Below are 15,462 nucleotides of genomic sequence, written 5' to 3'. Positions count from 1 at the left end.
TTTCTGTAGCTTCTTATAATAGAAAGGCTGGTTTGCAGAAAGGCTGCAGTTCAAACTGGTGTGCTAAGTCGCTGTTCCATCCTTCATCACCGTCTTCAAATAAACGCCTGCGTAAACTTTAATGACCCCTGCTGTTCATGCGCAGTGATTCGACACGGAGTCGCTCAGGGAAACTGATTAATGTGCCTGTGATTCTGAAATAATGTAACGCCTTCAGTTATGACGGGGAAGGTTAATCGAGGCAGCTCCTAAATTAAAGAGTTGCATCTTCATTATGAATGACTGTATAAAGAGATCTGGGTCAAACAGCAGTTGCAGCGCTGAAGTCATGCCAGGAGACGGTAATAGACCGCAGCAAAGAATAGCTTATAGACAGAGTTGCATTTTCAGAGTCATGTGTCAGAAGCTTTGCATGTCCATGGTACATGTGAAAAACAGACATACTGTATATTAAAATAATAATAATAAATAAAACATGATGTGCCTGACACTGAATTATCTTGTCTCCCTGCCACCCGCCCTGTATCTTCCTGTTTCTACAGAGGAACAGCGCAGGTTCAGAGAATCCCAGCGACGTTTTTCGCTTCCTGGTAGAGGAGCGAGTTCAGTGCTGCCAGACACGTCGGGTTCGGTACACAGAGCGGGTGGACTACTGCATCCAGCTGCCAACGCCCTTTGAGGCAGCTACCAATCGAGGTAAATGAGCTCCTGCAGACACAAACACACACACACACACACACACATGAAATGCTCTGTGGGAGTCTCAGATGCCTCTGGTTGGTACAGCTGGCATGACACTGGGCTCAGGTGGCACAAGCTGCAGGTGTTACTCTGAAAGGGCACAGAAGGTCCAGACTGAGTCAAGTTTTTTTAGCAAATGTGACTTATTGTAGTGTAATTTATTCATATTAAAAACCTGTTAATATACTGACTATTCTCAGGTGTTATTTGCACAGCTCAAAGTATGTGTCTGCGTTTTCATCCCACCAGAGGAGCTGCTGGCATATGAGGCCAAGCTGAAGGACGCTGAGGAGAACATGCGAGCTCCTCCTGAGCCGGTGAGAGCACGGATCCCCTTCACCGCGTGCCTGCAGGCCTTCACAGAGCCGGAGAACGTCCCCGACTTCTGGAGCTCAGCGCTGCAGGCCAAGTCAGCTGGAGTCAAGTAAGCAAAGGGCCTCCCCTTCCTGGGTCATGAACAGCTTACTTAACACCTCAGTGTTTTCACCTCACATCTTCTCAATTTAAAACCAGATTTATTTATAAATGATCTATTCGTCTTTTTAACCGCATTATAATAATTGTTATTTTCCCCTGCAGAACTTCCCGTTTCGCCTCCTTCCCAGAGTATCTGGTTTTGCAGGTCAAGAAATTCACTTTCGGGGTTGACTGGGTGCCAAAGAAACTAGGTAAGTGTCTGTCACCCTTCACTGATTCATGGGATTTAAAATGTCTTTTAGTGTCCACCAAAGCTCTGCCTCAATTATAAGTATTTGTAGTTCCATAGCTGTCCTGCAGAGGGCAGCAACAAACTACAATTCACAAGGCAGGTGCAGTCGTAAATAAAGAAACTGCTGAAGTAGTGAGTTAGTGACATTCATGGATTTGTCGACAAAAAAAGGATTTAAAGTGTTGGGATATGTGAGATATCTTTAGTATTTTATATGTGGAGGTTCACCATGAATGTCAATGCAGTCTTCTGTTAAGTTTTATGTTTTCCATTACAGACTTGGCCATAGATGTTCCAGACTTCCTTGATCTGAGCCGGATGCGGGCCACCGGGCTGCAGGCGGGTGAGGAGGAGCTGCCTGACCTCATGCCTCCCATCGTGCTACCTGAAGACACCAGAGGTACAGAACAGATCCTTTTCATGCCTAGCATAAGGGACATTTTTGCCCTTTTAGTCATTGAACACTGGTGGAAACATTTGGTTCTGTTTTCAGCTCAGATAGGGCTCCATTTTCTCACCTAGAATGCACATAGAAGGATCCCTCTGATCACACACGCTTCTATGACTCAACAGTGACCTACATTATTTGCATTTATGTGTGAATGCAAATAGTGGCCCGCTGAACTATTATGGGCATTTTTTGTCCTTTGTGTTCAATTTCACTTCCTCTTATTTATCTTAAAGAGCATTGCTGAAGTTTACAGATGACTAAAAATACCTCTAAATAAACGAGAAGTTCATGTAATATATTTATTTAACTCGATAAACTGTCAACACAGTGTTGCTTTGAAAACTTCCTCAAATGTGAGTTGTTCCAAAGCAGCTACTTGACATCCTTTTCATCAGGTGTGGGGTATTTTTGTGACAGAGACAAACGATCCGTGAAATTGTCTCTAATATGATGTTCTGCTCGAAGCCGCCAAAGTTTTCTCTTAAGGGCATATTGAATGGGATCCCACGGGGAAGGCATGCTCAATCAATTACTCAGAAGTTGTTGTGTTCACAGTGGCTAAGCCTAATAAGTTATAATGATTTTATGAGATCCTGTTGTAATAAACATCCCTGGGCTCTGGGAAGAACCCGCTCAAGGCAAGCAGGTTTTAGAGCACAAGCAGTATTCTTGTGACTTCTGTTGAATTGTAGTTGCATCAGCTTGTGTACCTAGTGGTGGTGTGTATTTAAGCCTCTTTGTCTGCCAAAGCTAAAACCTCCTTTCTTTGTCTCTATGTCCTCTGTGATTGTATTTCTTAGCCCTCTATTCCTCCCTCCGTTGTTTCCAAATTTCAGCTACATCAACTTATCAGTGTCCTCCTTAATATTTTAAGAGGCGTGAAGCACAAAGTGTTCTGTACCCGCTCCAGCTCCAAACACAACACAAAAAAGGGGTCCAAAGAGCATTGCAGAGACACAGTAGCATCTGCAGGCAGGCTGTGCTGGGCTTCACACATTGACACACTCAGGAGTTTTTTTCTTTCTCTGAGAGCTGTACAGAATCGTTTAGCTGGCTGCTTCTTCAGACGGGAAACTCTGAGGACAAAACTGAAGTCTGAACATGTTTGTCTGAGAGTGCCTTAATATTTCAGGACTGAATGTTACATGCTGTTCTTGTTATCTCGGGCCTCCGAACACATGAAATGGCTTCTTGGAAGAGTTGTATCTACTTGAAACTCTGCAGAGTCTCGCACATTAAAGCCTTCTTTGAGCTCAAACTGCCGTGAATAGGCAGCAATGTCGAATAGCAACACTTTACAGTAAAATCAATGCAGGAAAATACGTGCAATGTTGCAAGCGAGAAGTCATTTTCAATTTGTTAACTTACATCAGAGCTTCTCTTTCCACAGACAGAAAATTGACAGTGTGTAACCAGGAAATGAGAAGTGATGCGTCGTTTTCAATTCATTTTCTGATTAATTTAATAATTCCATATTATTATGATGAGTTTTTTATATTGCACATTAACCATCGGCCCATTTTTAACCCTGCAGAGATAAATCATTGGTCACCCTTCTGTCTCCAAAAGGCTTCAGTGCTTCTCATTGATTACACAGCGCTGCACAAATGTGTTTTCCTGTATGCTGCTTGAATCACATTACTTTTCATTGCTTTGTGTATCATCCATTTACTCAATGATTCCAGGCCATTTAGGCCATCAGTTTTTTTTCCAAATTTTTCCATTAATCTAAAGGAAAAAACACTTCATACCATATACTGTAGATATTGATTTCTGGCTTGGTTTCTTTGCTCATCAGATTGTCTTCTTCAAGATCCATATGGAGAAACTTAGATCATGGTTCATTTTCAATACTAGGGTCGGGTGTGTATCTTAAAGGGCCAGCTCGCCGATTTTCAACCTCAGTCCTATCATGCTATTATGGGGAGCTAATACCATTATGGTAGAAAAAAAACTAACTGACTAACTGCAGCTTTTTTCTGGGGAGAACTGCTCCTTTAAATTAAAAAATGTTGTTCTAAATAGTCAGTGATGCTTTATATTAAGATCCTTGTACTAAGCGTTAATTAATAGGTAATAAGACCCTTACAAGTCCTTATAAGATGCTTATTAATATTAAATATATGTTATGAAAGTGGGTTTTTTTGGCTAAAACATTTTATTTATATGTCATGATTAATTTACATTTCATCAACCTGTACCCCCATGTAGTGCTCATGACAAATGGGAGCTGCAAAAAGCATACTTTACTATAAATTAGTGCAAAATAACCTTTATTAACCTTAATAAGGCAACTTTAAAGCTTAGTAAAGGCTTTGTAATGCTATCATAAACAATTATAAGAAACTCATAAGGCTTTTATTAACGCTTAACAATAAACATGATTATGTTACTATTAGTAACACTTATAAGGGTCTTATTACATATTAACTAACGCGTGTGACAAGGACCTTAACATAAAATGTTACTAAATAGTCTCCTTTTATAGATTTAAGTTATTCAATTGCAACTCTAAAAATGGCCTCAGATAAATCTTCTGGGTAAAATAATGACTAAACTTATGATTGCAGTGCTTTGGGGAACCATGGAGCTGAACCGTCTACTCACTGCAGGTGGTGGAGACAACAAGTGTTTTCTTCTCATATTGCAGCCTATTTAAATCAGCCCAGCCTGTAATTTTGGTCATTTTTGAAACAACTGAACCCACAAGTGACAACGAAAGGGCCATGGTAAATGTTAAAACATTGTGTGACAACAGCAGACACAGAAAATAGTCAAAATGTCAACAAACCGATCCAAAAGTCTGCTAATAGGAGCCAATCACCCGCTCGAAATAATTCTTATAAGTGAAAATACACAGTGATGTGTTTGATCTTAGTGTGCTGTTTTCCTCCTCTTTCAGATAACTCCATGGGCTCTTTGGACTGTGAGTATACTGTTTCTGTTTTCACCTACTCTGTATTATGTGTGTGAATGTGTAACTTTTCTAACTGTATAGCCTGTAACTTTTCTAACTTTATGGCTGTAACTCAATAAGCATGAAAAATGTATCCTGGACAGAACCAATAGTGAAGAACGCTCTGGAGTTAAACACGTCTGCGTGAGCAGGTGCTGCAGCTGCTCCAAACAAAGTTTACTTTTGCATGTGGCTCTGCTTGTTTCAGCCAGGCTCATTTCTCTGCTTGATGAATTATCCCTCGATAAAGAAACCCTCCCCAGGGCTGATTCTCTTCTGGTGTCTTTGTTTAATGAGGCCCAAAGAGAGAGAGTTAGAGCCACCGCAGATCTTGTTTGGTTGTGTAAACCCGAAGGTTACGGGGTAGTGTTGAATCAGCAGCGGCTGTGTTTTAGTTATTGATGTCGGTTTATCTTGTCCCCAGCTCCAGAAATAGACGAGGCGGCAGTAATGCAGCTGGCAGAAATGGGCTTTCCGCTCGAGGCCTGTAGGAAGGCGGTCTACTACACGGGCAACATGGGCCCTGAGATGGCCTTCAACTGGATCATAGCCCACATGGAGGAGCCTGGTAAGGGAACGTCACTACATTGAATGAAACATGATAGAGAGATCTACGGATACACAGTTTACTATCATATAGAGAATCAACATATGGGAGAGCACAACCTAAACTTATGCATTTGTTTCAGTTTTACTGGAGGCTGAAAGACTAACAATAAACTGCATCCAAACTGGTTGCTTAAAGGGGCATGAAGGTTAAGTTTTACCACCTACTCTTAGGCCTGCAGGACGCCAGCACTATGAGAGACAGCTTTTACAAAACTTAGATAAAAACCGAGCATGATTCAAAAAAGTTCTCCATGATTTTTTAAAATGAGCACATGCCCGAGCTTCTCTACTTTAAAGAGCTGCATTACCCCCCTCAGCCGCTGAGTGTGACGAGGGGTTAATGGCTTTCCTCCTATCTGATGAAGTTAACCTAAAGGCCAGTGGTGTTTAAAAGGTTGTCAAAGTATCTGGCTCCAGGTATTCTATCCCTAAATTTAAAACATAGCAGTCATAGGATTTAATTAAACCTTTAAAAATTAAAGTTCAACAGTTCACGCTAAGGGTCTTGTGATCAAAAATAGTCAAGACAAAATAGACAGAAGAAGAAATAGGGCAGGGGGGATGTGACTCACATGAGCGTCGGGGGTTAAAAGGGTAACCGTATCCCAGAGAAACCAAAAATACTGGTGACAAATAATCAGAACAGCAGCTGCACTCAAAGAGCCCCACTTCTCAATAAGCTGACTCGACTGACTTCAAGAGGTGAACATGAGATATGAGCTCAAGGCAGTAAACAAAGGAAACTAGCAGAGACACTGTTTCACAAGAAACACAAGCAGTCACGTGATGGGTTTTTGTAAGCACGTATAGTCACATACTTGTGTCGGACTCTTTTCTCTGCAAAAGACTGACTCTGCTAATCTGCCAAAAACATTCCTGCAGCAAGAAAACAAAGCCAAAGTTTATTTCTCTGAGACCTTTTAAACACAAAGGTAATTCAAAGTGAGCGACAGATCACATCTCCGACTTCCATTACAGTCAGATTTGCGTTTGCGAGTGTCAGACTTCACATCCTTTTGTGTACTGCCGGTGTTTATCTCTGCACGTCTCATCACCTCAAACTTTAGTCAGAGCTGACTTTGTCTCTTTTAGATCTCTCAGCAGCAGAGACGCTCCCCTGAGGCCGACTCGTGTCGCTTTTATTTCTCTGGCTGGCTGTAAAGGGCCTCTACAGTGGAGGGGAATAAGAGCAGCCCTGTGCCTGCTTTTAAATGGGCCTAATGTAACTGTAAATGCACTGCATTCAACCTCAATAACATCAGTAAAGCGGTCCGACTCTGCCTGAGGCTCAAAGGTTACTTCTTTTTGTACCGCTCCTGCGTTTGCTTGCTTTCATAACTTCCCCATTAGCATCACTTCAAACTTTTCACTTAAATATTTTTAGATGCAGTACAACATAACAATTGCTTTGGACCAGAGCTTCAGAGGTCTGCATTTACTAAGGTAAACTCAGACACCTTGTTGTGAGAGGTGCATTTACAAAGCACTGAGGCAAGGTGACTCTTTTATTACTTCCTTTTAATTTATTTGTAGTGAAATTGGTAAAAACTGAAAATGAGCCATTTACTTGAGTTCATATAAACATCTTAAATATCTTTTTAGAGTCGGTGATGAGATCTTTTATCTGATTACGTTCATGTTCAAGTAATAATCTCGAAGATTTTCATTTAGATAAATGTTTGTTAAGTCACTATCTATCACCAAATGAGGTAACACAATGGCGACTGAGCCTATGGCCCGCTGATGAAAGCCTTTGCATTTGCAGTATATAGTATTATTAGGGACTGAATGTCTGTGGGGACATTCATGGAAAAAATCACAAGCGGTGCCCAGTTAGTGACACGTTTTCCATCACCCAGCAGTGGTTGGTCTGTCAGAGAGGGGAGGCGGAGCTAAGCGGCTGCTTTCCGGTCTCTGCAAGTGTTCCAAGTAAACAGTAATCTACTATGGCTGAACAAACAAAGAAAAGATTGATGACTACAGATACAACTTCAAAAATAAGTGAAAATCCAAAGAAAAATAAACAAATTCAACGCTCAGATGAAGGCAAACAGTCTGAAAAGGAAAGCGACCGTCAGTGAGGAAAATCAAGAGTTACAACCGGAGCCAACCGCGGATGTCACACATGCACTGATTGGATATCTGGGAAGTGTGCTCCTGCAATGACCGTTTATCGCCATAGGAGCCGCCAAAGAGAACGAAACTGAGATCTTCAAAATTAGCACTTTAAATAGAACCCAAATTAGAAATAATATAACTTACTTTAACTTACTTATAACAACATTTATCCGCTATTCAGTCGCATAAAAAGAACTGTCTAATGGGCAATGGAAAGTGCATGAGACAGGGAGGCTGACATACAGACTGAACAGGGGAATAAGCTGTAGATATTTTCATTAATGGACGAGCAGCTATGATGGCTTTGTTTATGGCCAACAGCAGAGTAATTACATTAGGAGTGTCCTTGTTCCTGGGTTGAGGGTCACTTCACTTCCATTTGACACTCTTTGAAAGTGCAGAAAGCTCTGCAGTCTAATTACACTTATAGATGAAGTGAAATTATAAAGACTTAATTCCAAGTTTTTCTTAGTTGAGGAGGCTTCCTGCATTAATTTTCATTTCAGTCAGACAACTCATGTTTGTAATAGTTTGACATGTTTATCGCAGCAGCAGAACATAGCTTGTGTTTGGCGTCTAGGCTCAGTTATTTTACATGCTGAAATTTGAGGAGCGATGAGATGATATCTTAAACCCCCTTTGCTGAGGTGTGCAGTACCGGTGCAGGGCAGCGTTGGCAGTGACAGAGCAGAGGTAGAGACCGGAAATCTTGCAGCTTAAATAGACACCAAATAGGGAGGAAGTGTTTGTCAGGTGATTGTGGAAAGTGACACATGTCAAGTGTGATATCAGTGCAGCTCCAGTTGCCTTCCTGAACTAGCTCACAGGCTTCGCTCTATTCATGCAATGTTTCGGTAAAAACATTTTTTGAACCAACATCAGGGATCTTTATTTTACCTTCCCAGAAGAAACTACATAATTTTAATTAAAACGTAGAAATTAAACATGTTTTACTTGTTTGAAGATGTTTTAACTGATGTTTTTCACTTTCAAAGACGTAAGGACTGACACTACTAACCCTGACCTTTACAAGAATATGCCACATATACTGTCTACTGTACAAAAGAGACGTCTGTGCTTGAGTTATAAACAGGGTCAACTAGTTAGTACAACTTTCCTTATGAAGTTGCACTTGTTAAGTCTCAGAGTTAACAAGTTTAAACTTTGAATGTCAGATATTTTCAGCCACCAGTGCACAAGAGAACAGCATGGATGTCATGGATCTGCTACTCGATTTTTGACCTCCATATTCATGTATTAAGTTTAAAATATCCACTTTCTCTCTCTGTCTCTTTTTCTAGACTTTGCAGAACCTCTTGCTCTGCCCTCCATGATTGATCTTGGTCCCTCCACCAGTGACAACCCCATGGGTGCCACCCCGCTGGGCAACTCGCCCCCCGAGGAGAGCATCGCCATCCTCACATCGATGGGCTTCCCCCGCACTCACAGCATCCAGGCACTCAAAGCCACGGTGAGTCCCCTGCCCACTCTGTTTATGATTGCACTTTGTACACTAATAAATACACACCTTCCTTTCCCGGCATCCTCTCTCTCTTTTAATAATTTGTTTTTGCCAGCTGATGATTCAGACGACTCTTAATCCTCGACGTTTCTCATAAAGATTTGTTTGTTTATTGTTTTATTAAGCTCAGTTTATGAGTTTCTGCGTTTCCTGCTTGGGTCTAATACATCTCCTCCTGTAATTAATCTCCTCTGCTGCACACAGAGGGATGCATTGCACTTGTGATATCAGTGATTTATTTTGAATTACCAGAAAAAGGTGGCAAGCTGCTACATGACGTGGCTTAACCGATAACGGCAAAAGCACATCTTCCAGAAAGTCAGACTTCGACTGGTGTTGCTTATTATTTTTCTGACTAAAAGAGACAATAAGGACTTTTTTATGAAAATGTAAAGTAAAGACAAAAGTAAGGAAAAAGCATCACCCACACGGTTTCATAATTGTCTCTGGGACGTGCAACACAAAGACACTCCAGCACAAAGCCTCACCAGTTCATGCCCAAGCAGCAGGTTGGCAGGAAGTGAGGTGATGTCTTTAAAGAGGGCAAAGAGAGGGTGAGATGATGAAAACTCAACTCTGTCAGTCATAAACGGGCTTGGCTGGCCTAATTGTTTGCTTTCCAGACTGCAAATTTAATAGTTCCTACATGTCAGAGTGATTAAATGTGATGTCTGCTCGACATGGTGTTTACAAATAGTCCCAGCGGCCTTTGAGGGTTAGGAAGAGGATGTGCCTCGTTGACATTTTATCACAACATCTCATAGTGCAGCAAGGGCAAGCTCAATTGCGGTAGTGGTAGCTTGCCGTGGCACATCCGGTAGCTGTCAGGGGAACCGCCAGTCGCTACCTGCCAGAGTTAGTGGCAGTTCTGGTGGCTGCCAGGACCTGCCAGGGGACCTTCAAGTAGCTACCGTGTCCTGCTGCTACCTGCCGCGCCATTTGTGGTGACTAGTGGGGCCAGGGGAACTGCCAGTAGCTACCGCCACCTGCTGGTACCTGCTGCGGCATTTATGATGCTACCGGGACCTGCCAGGGGAACTGCCAGAACTGCCGTCGCACTTATGGTGGCTACCGGACTATCATTAGTTCTATTATTAGTTCTGTAAGCGCCATCTGTAATAAGCTGGTTTATATTGTATAAATAATTTTGATTTGCTTAAGTACAGTGAGGTATATATTTCTGTGTCATTTCTGGGAATGTTGATGAACATTTAATAAGCGTTATGCATGTATTTCACTTCCGTTAGTTTTGTTGACGCCCTGTGCGGCATCAGTAGTCATGTGACCAGGAGACAGGAAGTGAAGTGTATTACTGTGAAATGTCTGTAGAAGTCTCTAAACGAGGACGGCGGAGCAAACAGGGTTGTTTTACTGTGCATGTGTTGGTTACCACGCCGACTAAATGTTCAGTACAAACGTATTGATATTGTTTTATGTTAATCAAAGGGAATGCCGATGTATTAGCTCCCCTGACTCTTGATTTACATGTTTCTTATTTTAAACTTGCCCTCCAGTAAAAATAGCCTGACATACAGACATTAGGATCGGAAATAGACACCAAAGTCCACCAAACTCCCCGCCGTCCACGATGTTGTTGAAGTGAAATAAACCGAACACGTTTTTCCCCATGAGGAAGACGGAGGTGCGAAGCAGAGAGGGGTCTCACGGCTGCTTTATTATTAGCTCAAAATCAGGAGGACAAACTTTTTTCAACCTGCGTGACCTGATTGGGAGAGACAGAAAAAGCAGCTTCACTTGCCAGTCTAAAGGCAGCCATTCTCCAGGAATCACACCTCTATTTTGGATTAAAAGCAAACATCCTCAGGGGAATGAAGCACGAATGGACGCTTGCCACCTCCCAGAAAACTGAGGCTCATTTTTTATGTTTTTTTGGCATTGACTGTTTTTTTTTAGCAGCTACCTAGAGACAGCAGAGCAAGGGAATAGGAGAGAAAAACAAGATGAAATGTGAAAATGTTTTATCTTCAACTGTTATTTTGTCCCATCTGTATTCTTTCTGTTGGCCATATGTTCTGTTTATGCTAATATTTCCTGTAACTACTGCTGTTTTTGTTTTTAAAGAAAGTCGTTTTGTGCAACAGAGGAAAGATTATTCCAACTTTCCAGGAAATGTCCCACTGTTAATATAAAACAGCTCATTCTGAACTGGCCTAAACCATATATGATTCCAGCAATAGAGATGTGCTGAATTATGCTTTTATATTTGCATTATGTGCCCTCTTTCTTCAGAACAATAACCTGGAACGAGCGCTCGACTGGATTTTCACCCACCCGGAGGAGGAGGAGAGCGATGCCCTCTCAGACATGGCCGACACAGAGCCCAACGACAACGCTTTCTCAAACGCAAACTCACACAGCGACTCCACGCTGTCCCCAGACAGAGACACGTCGGGCCCGCGGGTCAAGGACGGACCGGGACGTGAGTGACTCTGCACGCCTGATTTCTCTGCGGCTTTTGTCTTTACTTTATTGATTCTTGAGGCTTATCTTAAGGTACATTAAGTTATCAATGGTTGACTGTGATAGATCTTTACATGTGAGTCAGAGTCAGCTTATAATTGCAACAGAAGTCCAGCAGAAGTGTTTAGGGTGTTATTTATACCAAGTCTTGAACAAGTTGTCAGAGTAAAAACAGAATGTCAGAGAGCGTTTTCTGCCCCCAGCTTTTTAATTTCACCTGGATGTTCACAGGTTAGCTTACACTCAGCTCCAATTAATGTCTGCCACCTTTACACCGAGTATCTGGTGCTGCTGGCCCGCTCTGTCAGACGAACTTAAGGCACAGCAGCAACAAAACAACGCTGATGAATGCCAGATGTTTACACGTCCTCCTGCTGAAGATGTTAATTTAAACAGGTTATGAAGTGTTGCATTTAGTAGTTGTTTAGCTGCTGTTCATTTATGACTTGATGTTTCCCTTTTTTCAGGTTATGAGCTGTTTGCTTTCATCAGCCACATGGGAGCGTCCACCATGTCTGGACATTATGTTTGTCACATTAAAAAGGAGGGAAGGTGAGTTGTTTGACTGGTGCGAAACACATGAGAGCATATTGTTATTAACAATGAGGAACTTCTGCTAGTCTCAAACATATATCTTGTTTTGTTTTCATATCAGTCATCTCATAAAAAAGACATTCTTTATAAAATGAAATTGTTTTTGTAATTGTTTTTATAATTGAGCGTTTGCTATCAGAAGTCTAAAAATAAATTATTCACAATTGCAGGGACAGACTATTTTTTTTAGACTTAATAGAAAAAAAATAATTGACCCATTTCCTCTGTCCTCTCAGTCAGAATTGAAATGACTTGTTGGAAGCATCTCACACTGAACTAGAAATGTGTAATTTCCACTCATTTCTTCCGTCCTGCAGGTGGGTGATCTACAACGACCACAAAATTTGTTTGTCAGAAAGACCTCCAAAAGACTTGGGCTACGTCTACTTTTACCATCGACTGTCTAGCAGTTAAACTCAAACCCCCCCACCCCAACCCCGCCCCCCTCCTCCACCTTGCAACCTTTAAAAGAAACGCAGTCGTTCACCTGCAGAAGACTGGCAGACATCTTCAACAACAGCCACAGTGGAAACAATGGAAATAACCTCTCTGACCAGCTGCTCGCCTTATCATGATGTCATTCAGGATCAACCAGGAACTCTGGTCAAAAAGGGAAAGCAATGTGCTTTTTTTGTGCTTTTATTTGTTCTGTTATGCTTTAAATGTATATTTAAGTGTTTGTGTTTAAGAAAAGACATTTTCTTGATGGCAATGGTACGGAGGGATGTGTGCAATTTCTACTTCTGGAGACGCAAAGTAATGTCACATATCAGATCTCACTGTTCCCTCTCTATGCCTTCAGCTCCCGTGCCAGTATTTTCCAAGTGGTACATTTTATAAATGTATATTGAAATGGGAGTGCTTCACTGCCAGCCCTGAGATGCTCTGAAACTGCAGCAACAAACAAAGAAATTACTGTGCAGCTGGCGGCTTTGCATTTTGCATTGAAATACAAAAGAACGTTTCATCCCCAGGAAATTGAAGGGACATCCAGAACTGAAACATTTGGGTTGAGAGAAATTAACAGAAAATATTTTATGCTGTAAGTTTCAGCCTGAGAGCACCATGCATGGGTGTTAACTTGTTAAAAAAACAAACAGTGTAACTGGCTCAGTTATAGCTCACACCTGCCCCACTTTCACCTGGAGATGACTTGAAAGTTTGTCCCTTTTTAAGACGAAACTTTCCGAGGTCCACTTGCTGAGTTATCACCGCTGAAGTATTTCTCCTTCCCTGAAAGCACTTTTTGTCTAAACACGAGCTCACATGATGCAGTTGAAGTGGACTTTTGATACACCAGCTTTAAGCGATTGAATGTGATATCTTCAACTCCAGTACTGCTGAACCTGCAAATCCTTGAAGAGGCCATTAGTCTGTGTAGAGATTACACTATCACATATAATTGATGCCTAATTGAAACAAAGCTGTGCTTACTTTGAGATCATCATTGTGTATATTCAGTAGAAGTCCTCCGTTCTGTAGTAAACTTCTTTCATTTGTGGCAAAATATTTGCATTGTGGGCGAAAGCTCTCAGCTGCAGCCGGCTCACTTTGGTTCCTTTATCACTCTGACAGATTCAGACTACGACCCAACATTTCAAATGAATGTTTGACCTGCTGATGCGTTTTACAGGTCACTTTATCCAGTTATGCACCTGAACTGTTACATCTAAAGCAATATATGCACAACAACCATATCTACTCAACCCTGCTGTCTGATAAGAGCCGCACAGCGACATCTCCTCTGAAATGTGCGGCGCTGACTAATAGACATGTTGCAGTGCTGAATGTATGACTTCACGGTGCTCACTGCAACCAAAACCTCCTGTTCAGCTTTAATACTCAGAAACCACAGTGAATGTACAACTGGCCCTTTGAGTTTTAGTTAACCTCATGCTGGATTATCCACAAACTATGTAACCATCTCATTTATCCATTCAGTATATTCAAAACGTGCCGAGCAGATGAAGCAAAGATATTATATGTTCGTTTGTCAAAACATCTCAGCCTTTCTAGGCCTATATTGTCTGTTTATGAGCTAAACGTGCATCTCAAAGAATCTGCCTAATATTACAAAGTGTTTTATTTTGTTAGTGGCACAAACACTAAATTCCAGTTGCATTTGGTGAAGCTGTCTTGCAGCCAGTGTTGCACTTTAGTGTGCATATTTTAAAGGGGAGCTCTGCAAGAAGGAAAAACAAACACGACGAGAGCAGAAGCAATCTGATTTTGGAGGCATTGCTTCTTATATTCAGGGAGATGACACTCCTCTGACATCGTAGTTGCATTTCTTAAGAGGGTTGCAAGAAAAATAGGAGACCTACTTTAATGCATATCTGTTAAACATCACCCTGGGGAAGATATCCAAGTAATATGATTGTGATTCAACAGTCAAAATTCAAAGGGGTGTCTGTCCTCTTTAAGATAAATATCTGTTAACAGAATGACTCCATCTTTCAGCAGTGCTCCCTTTTAACAACACTGTGCCTAAGTTTCACTGAATTGTATTACATCTCAGCCTGTCTCATCTCCATCAGATACTACTTGATAAACCACTGCATTGTTCATCGTCTATGCAGCGGGGAAGTCTGAAAGCTCTCTCTATGCAACTCTTTTGTTTCTGCCGTTCTTCCTCTGATGTTCGAAACATTTCAGAAACCAAATCCTCCTGTCAGGCTCGGGTCTACAATGAGTCTTTCTGCTCTTCATCATCAGTGGATCGGTGATACACTTGTCGTCCTGCTTAATGATGTTTCGTTTCAAATGTCTTGAGATATCCTGTGCAATTAATGATTATTTCTCCGCACCTTTTGTTCCCCCGTTCTCCCGATCACGTTACCGTCTTTGTGTTTGTGTCTTTTTGTTTCAGCTTTCCCTACAGCTCGGTCTCCATTCTTTTTCTCTCTTTCTGTAACGGTTCAATTAGTCACGAGAAAGCTTTTTCACTGTCAGCATGTGCACTAGACGTCGACATTTAGTCATTTGGATTGTACAATTGTACTTTTGTGAGTTTTATTCTCTTTTCTTTTTCATTTAACTAATTGTCTCAAAAGGTTCCTCACCTGTTTTTACTCTGTTGCCTTTTTGCAAACAAGTTTGTGCCAATTCTGTAGTTTTCATTACATAGGTTTCCTGAAGGGATTATTTTACGTTGACTTTTGTAATGTATGCGTTTATCCAAATATGGCTTAGGTGTATGTGAATAGAGTACTGACAGTATACTCAACGGCACTGTTTACCTACGAGGTTTGGATAATTTAATAAACTACACCTTTTGTTGA

General features: G+C 41.4%; 1 protein-coding gene across 2 annotated transcripts in view; it reads left to right on the top strand.

The window, feature by feature from the left end:
* The window catches only part of usp13 (ubiquitin specific peptidase 13), a 31,005-nt gene extending 15,543 nt beyond the window's left edge, over positions 1 to 15,462 (top strand). For both annotated transcript variants that reach the window (XM_069680148.1, XM_069680147.1), the window contains exons 12-21: positions 543 to 696; positions 991 to 1,165; positions 1,321 to 1,409; positions 1,728 to 1,850; positions 4,804 to 4,827; positions 5,282 to 5,425; positions 8,886 to 9,055; positions 11,357 to 11,546; positions 12,055 to 12,139; positions 12,499 to 15,462. In XM_069680148.1, the coding sequence (XP_069536249.1) occupies positions 543 to 696; positions 991 to 1,165; positions 1,321 to 1,409; positions 1,728 to 1,850; positions 4,804 to 4,827; positions 5,282 to 5,425; positions 8,886 to 9,055; positions 11,357 to 11,546; positions 12,055 to 12,139; positions 12,499 to 12,595 (1,251 nt within the window). In that variant the 3' untranslated portion in view covers positions 12,596 to 15,462. The remainder of the gene's footprint in view (positions 1 to 542; positions 697 to 990; positions 1,166 to 1,320; positions 1,410 to 1,727; positions 1,851 to 4,803; positions 4,828 to 5,281; positions 5,426 to 8,885; positions 9,056 to 11,356; positions 11,547 to 12,054; positions 12,140 to 12,498) is intronic.

Source organism: Semicossyphus pulcher, unplaced genomic scaffold (genome assembly GCF_022749685.1).
Source record: "Semicossyphus pulcher isolate SPU_LCO1_2020_fin unplaced genomic scaffold, fSemPul1.0.p SCAF_4, whole genome shotgun sequence".
Classification (NCBI taxonomy): domain Eukaryota; kingdom Metazoa; phylum Chordata; class Actinopteri; order Labriformes; family Labridae; genus Semicossyphus; species Semicossyphus pulcher.
The sequence above is the reverse complement of the archived record's forward strand: the minus strand, read 5'-3'. Positions and strand labels throughout refer to the sequence as shown.